Raw genomic sequence first — 6,563 nt, 5'->3', positions numbered from 1 at the left:
ATATATATATATATATATATATATATATATATATAGTTTTAGGGAAAATAACCAAGTTTCAAGAACTCATCGATGAAAATCCACTATATGACTTCCAAATGATTTTAATTGAGTTTTTACCTGTAATTTTGGATTTTGTCCCTAATATTATTATATATATATATATATTTTCATTTTTTTTTTTCATTTTATCTAGTTTCAGCTCATTAGCTGTGGCCATGCTGGGGCACCGCCATTTGGTGTTGCTACACAATTTTACTTCAGGAATTGAAATTTGGTGCATGAGAGAGTTTGATGCAGCTGCTCTCATCTGCACCTCCTGCCGTGAAGTTGGTTCATCTGGGACACCTAACAGGAAGAGGTCCAGCCTCGTCTTGAAGACACCTACATCCACCACATGCAGGTTTCTCAGGTCCTTCGGGGGAATATTGAAGAGCTGTGGACCTCTATTGCAGTACCTTGTCGTACATCTTGATGGCAAATTTGGAGTCCTTGGCACTATGCAATGGCGTCCAGTTCTTTTATTTGTGTAACTTTCGATGCCAAAGTTTGGGACAATTCCTTCAAGGATCTTCCAGATGTATATTATGGCATATCTTTCTCGTCTATTCTCTAAGGAATAGAGTCTTAATCTCTTGAGTCTTTCCCAATAGCTTATATGCTGCATAGAGGCTATCTTCTTCGTGTAGCTTCGTTGGATTGCCTCAAGTTCTGAGATTAATTTGACACTGGTTGGTGACCATAGCTGAGAGCAATAGTCATTTATATGCATGCATATGCATTTCCCAATCAATTGTTATTGTCTTGTAATGTCCCTAGTTTCCCCTATAGTAAGTTTACCAATATTCTAAAAGCTTATTTATTTGTGGTTTTGTTTTATTATTTCTCTTTGCAGTATCAGCCCAACTCATCCAATCTAAACAGCAAGCCTCTTCAGCTTTTCATGCAGTTGATAAAGAATGCAACATTCTTGTTAACGTTTATACGCACTTTAGAGGCACACCAGTCATTCACAATGCGGGATCGAGTCAAAGTTGCATCTTTGATCTCTGTTACTTTGCAATCAGACATGGTTTACGCCACCAGGTGAGTTCTGGGTTCCATTTTTTCTCTGTTACTTTGCAATCAGACATAGTTTACACCACCAGGTGTGCTCTGGGCCCCATTTTTTTTCTCCTGCCAGGAGGAATTTTTCAACGTATTGCATCGAGCATTTTCAATTATCAAATCTCTGTCTTCGTAGCTCTTCCTCTCTTTTTCTCTCTCCCTGACTCTTCTTCTTCCTTGCTCTTCCCCCTCTCTTTTCCCCTCTCTTTTCCTCCCCCTCTCTTTTCCTCCCCTCTTTCTTCTTCCCCCTCTCTTTTCCTCCCCCTCTTTCTTCTTCCCCCTCTCTTCCTACCCCTTCTCTTTATCCCTCACACTACATTTCCTCTTTTTTTTCCTTCCTCCCACACACTATATTTCCCCCTCCCTCTCTCTACCTCTCTCTCTCTCTCTTCACACAATATTTCCTTCTCTCCCACACTATATTTCCATCTCCCTTTCTTCCTCTCCCTCACTATATTCCGCCCTCTCTCTCTCTCTCTCTCTCTTCCTTCCCTTCTCCCTCACTATATTTCCCCTCCCTTTCTTTCTCCCTCCCTCTTCACCTCACATTATATTCCATCTCCTCCTTCATCCTCACTATATTCTCCTCTCTCTTCATTAATTCTTACATCTATAATATAATTTACATAACGTCCTTCATATTTTAATGTTATGTAATTTTCTTCATGCTGTAATTGCCACTACCAAATGATTTTCTTAAATTATCTAGACTACAAATATAAAATTTTACTGAAAAAGTAACGGTGAGCGTCACTGCACTGCATCTGAATGAGACACAACTAAGCTGAAATTACAATCCTGTGGTTGCTTGTCCTGCATGTTTTATTCATGGATTTATAACACTGCTATTATTTTCGAGAAAACTAAGCATATAATCTTTTACAGAATTACACTAAATAGCATATCTGCATCTCATATATATTTAAAGTGTTTGACTGAGAGACCATGTGCTGTTTGTTTCTCTATAGAAACTTTAGAATAAAGTTCAAGATATATTCTTAACATTTTGGAAATAAAGCTTACTGATGCTTCTGCTCAAAAGTAGATGGACACAACAAGAATAATTGTATTGTTCTGTAAAAATTATTAGCAATCTTAAGATATATGGACACACACACATATATTTATTATTTGTGATGGACACTGTATTAGTTTAAATTAGTGATTTGTATATCCTATTTAAACCATACATACTGTTGCAATCCTTTTTTAAACTGCAGTATTTATCTCAAGAAAGCACCTCTTCAAGATGTATAGTGTTAAAAAACACATATGTATCAGCAGCAGGTGAAAATCACACAGCAGTAACATTGCTAAATTTGGATTTCTGCTTTTTTGAGCTTCATCAGTAGCAAGTATCTATATCTATATATATATATATATATAAACACACACACACATACACACACACACACATATGTGTGTATAATGTATATGGTATATGAAGCTACAGGTGAGAAGTTTAGGAGTTCTTAATGCTGCAGGGCAAGAGTTATTTATGGTTATTGCAGCTGGCATCTCACATATAATTATTTGAAATTCACAGGAATGTGAAATTCAAATAAGTGCTAACTGCCTAAAGTGTGTGTGTGTGTGTGATTCAAGAAATTATATTGTAGGACATAGCAGTGAATCTTCAAGGACAGTGGTTTAGCAGCACTCTGCTTGCTCTGCCAAAAAAACTGCACCGATAACCTACCCTACTATCGTAACATGGATGGGAAGACGAGCAGCCATAGTTAAAGAGTTCACGGAGAAGCGTGGCATCTCCCCTCACGTTGATGGATCGTCTGGTGACTGCAGACCAGCACCAGTGACAACAATTCAGAACTACACTGAAAAAAGAATAAATAAATAAATTAAAAACTAACAGTTTCTCTCTGGTTTCAAAAACTAAAAACAAAAACACACAAAGCAACTTCTAATTTCTACTCCAATGCGGGCTTAAATTCTTGAAATAATTCTAAATACTTCAGACATGTAATAGATGATTCGTTAATAGACATCTCAATTTGAAACTTTATTTTCTTATCATTTCAGCATTCTAAAGACATTGCTGGAGGATTTAATAAAGCGTTCCATTGAAGGCAATAATCACCCCAAATTACTGCTCCGAAGGTAAGTAGAGGTGGAAGAGGATGTAATTTAGTTTTGTCCTCCACCTCCTTCTCTGTCTGTCTGTTTTCTCCCCCCTTTCTCTCTCTCTTTCTCTCTCTCTCACTCACTCTTTCTAAAATATTTACATTGTGTGTATATACGTGTGTATTTCTGCTTTAATTGTGTGTACATCTACTTGTTTGTTGCTGTTATTTAATCTTACCACAGCTGTGGCTGTGTGGCTATGAAGCTTGCTTCCTGCCTGTGTGGTTTCATGTTCAGTCCCACTGCATGGCACCTTCTGCTGTAGCTCTGGACCAATAAAAGCCTTGTGAGTGGATTTGGTAGACATAGCTGTAAGAATCCTGTCACACAAGCACACACACAACGTGTGTTATTTCTTTACTACCCACAAGGGGCTACACACAGAGGGGACAAACAAGGACAGACAAACGGATTAAGTCGATTATATCGACCCCATTGCGTAACTGGTACTTATTTAATCGACCCCGAAAGGATGAAAGGCAAAATCGACCTCGGCGGAATTTGAACTCAGAACGTAGCGGCAGACGAAATACCGCTAAGCATTTCGCCCGGCGTGCTAACGTTTCTGCCAGCTCGCCGCCATAACGTGTGTGTCCACCCTTATCTTAGCATCATGCGATGTAAATGGTCATTACTGTCATACAAATTAGGTTGTTCATTTCTGAACATCTGTGAAAAACATGTCCTGCAATAGGGAAATATTACTTTGTTCAAAAACAGTTGAGTGTTTGTGACACGAAAGGCACCAGGCTACAGAAAATCTGCAGAAAATCCTCGACAAATTGTGTCCAATCCAGGCAAGCATGGAAAAGCAAATATACATCATCCTGCAGTTGGACCTTTGGCATTATGGGGAAGAGTGACCACTTGGTTTCTGCTTGTTAGGTTCATCAGTAGTAAATATCCTCATCACCACATGTAGTTAGATGTAGTTAGATAGTGCTGTTTAACTAGCTGATGTAGTTAAACAGTGATAAGATCACTGATGTTGCATTTAGCTGGCAGGCTGAATGAAAATTCATTATTAGTGACGGAAATAGTAAGAATTCAAAATTTGCAATCTGTATATATATATATATTTTAAGTGTACATATTATTGAAAGCCTTCTAAACTGCAGTATTCGTTTTGAGAAAGTATCTCTTATGGATGTAAAAGAATTATTTAGTAAAACAACTTTGTCATTATTAAACTGATAAAGGTAGTGAGTTGGCAGAACCATTAACACTCCAAACAAATGCTTGGTAGCATTTCATCCATCTTTGTGTTTTGAGTCCCAATTCTACCAAGGATAACTTTGCTTTTCGTCCTTTTGGGGTCAATAAAATAAGCACCACTCAAGTATTGGGATCAGTGCAACTGACTTCCTCTCCTCTCAAAAACTGCTGGCCCTGTGTCAAAATTTGAAACCATTGAACAGGAGTGGCTGCGTGGTAAGAAGCTTGCTTCCCAATCACATGGATGCAGGTTCAGTCCCACTACATAGCACCTTGGGCGAGTGTCTTCTACAATAGCCTCAGGCCGACTAAAGCCTTGTGAGTGGATTTGGTAGACGGAAACTGAAAAGAAGCCTGTTGTATATGTGTGTGTGTGTCTGTGTTTGTCCCCCCCCCCTCCATCACTTGGCAACCAATGTTGGTGTGTTTACATCCCTGTAACTTAGCAGTTCAGCAAAACAGATCAATAGAATAAGTACTAGGCTTACAACGAATAAGTCCTGGAATCGATTTGTTCGACTAAAGGTGGTGCCCCAGCATGGCCACAGTCAAATGACTGAAACAAGTAAAAGAATTAAGCTAATTAGAGCATTGATTAACATGAAATTTTTATGAAAAGATTTAATTTAGATGACTTTAAAACAGGTCATTAGTATTATAAATCCTAGCAATAACTTTGGGAAGATTGGTATCAAGAGAATTAAGTCTTGTAGAATATTAAAGAGATGGAAAAAGAGAGAGAGATGTTGCAGGTGAAAGGTGTCAATTATTAGCTAAATGTGTTCTTTAGAATGGTAACTAATTGATTCTCTTTACCATTTATTTTTCAGGACTGAATCAGTAGCAGAAAAAATGCTTAGCAATTGGTTTACATTTTTACTTTATCGGTTCCTCCAGGTAAGTCTGACATCAAATTAGGTTGTACTTCTTTTTTTCTTATTTTTTCCTTGTCTTCTTCTACTTCTTTTTATTTTCTTCTTTTTCTCATTATTATTATCATCATCATTGTTCAAGGCAGCAAGCTGACAGAATCATTAGCGTAATCAGGCTTAGCGGCATTTTGTCCGTCTGTCTGATCTGAGCTTAAATTCTGTAAAGGCTGACTTTACTTTCCATCGTTTTGGAGTTGATAAAATAAATATCATTTGAACTTTGAACTCAATGTAATCGACTAATCCCCACCCCCAAAATTTGAACCATTATTATTATTATTATTATTATTATTATTAAGGCGGTGAGCTGGCAGAATCGTTAGTATGCCAAGCAAAGTGCTTAGCGGTATTTCGCTTATTGCTACGTTCTGAATTCAAATTCCACTGACGTCAACTTTGCCTTTCGTCCTCTCAGGGTCAATAGATTAATACCAGTGAAACACTGGGTGGGGTCGATGTAATCAACTTGTCCCCTCCCAAAAAAATTTCACACCTTGTGCCTATAGTAGAAAGGATTATTTATTATTATTAAGGCAAGCTAGCGGGATCGTTAGCACACTGGGCAAAGTGCTTAGCAGCCTTTCATCCTTTCAGGGTTGATAAAATAAGTACCAGTTGCACTCTGGAGTCGATGTAATCAATTAACCGTCTTACCCAAAATTGCTGGCCTTGTGCCTAAATTTGAAACTATCATTATTATCATTGTTGTTGTAATTAACATTGGTAGTAGTATTAGTAGTTTGGTAAGGCAGTGAGCTGGCAGAATTGTTAGCACACCGGTCAAAACACCTAGCACCATGTTCTGAGTTCAAATTCTGCCAAGAACAACTTCACTTTCCGTCCTTTCAGGGATGATGAAATAAGTACTAGTCAGGTACTGTGGGTGATGCAATGGTCTGGCCTCCTCTCCCAAAATTTCAGGCCTTGTGCCAATAGTAGACAGGATTACTACCACCAGCACTACTACGACTACTACTACTACTGATGTTATTATGTCTGGATTTCATAAACTGAAATGCTTTTTGTTAAAACTTGTGCTGCCTATATTTCCTATAAGTGACAGTTTTGTTATCTCTCAACTGTTCCGCCACACACATGTGCATGCACACACACACACACACACACACACACACACACACACACACACACACACACACACACACACAC

The 6,563-nt window shown here is 38.1% G+C and overlaps 1 protein-coding gene across 3 annotated transcripts in view; it reads left to right on the top strand.

Moving 5' to 3' along the window:
- Nucleotides 1–6,563, top strand: part of LOC106878623 (plexin-A1) — an 803,747-nt gene that overhangs the window by 750,091 nt on the left and 47,093 nt on the right. For all 3 annotated transcript variants that reach the window (XM_052967952.1, XM_052967953.1, XM_052967951.1), the window contains exons 23-25: nt 896–1,086; nt 3,148–3,225; nt 5,295–5,361. In XM_052967952.1, the coding sequence (XP_052823912.1) occupies nt 896–1,086; nt 3,148–3,225; nt 5,295–5,361 (336 nt within the window). The remainder of the gene's footprint in view (nt 1–895; nt 1,087–3,147; nt 3,226–5,294; nt 5,362–6,563) is intronic.

Source organism: Octopus bimaculoides, chromosome 5 (genome assembly GCF_001194135.2).
Source record: "Octopus bimaculoides isolate UCB-OBI-ISO-001 chromosome 5, ASM119413v2, whole genome shotgun sequence".
In the NCBI taxonomy this organism is placed as follows: domain Eukaryota; kingdom Metazoa; phylum Mollusca; class Cephalopoda; order Octopoda; family Octopodidae; genus Octopus; species Octopus bimaculoides.
Note: the sequence above shows the minus strand (reverse complement) of the source record. Positions and strands in the feature narration are given on the sequence as shown.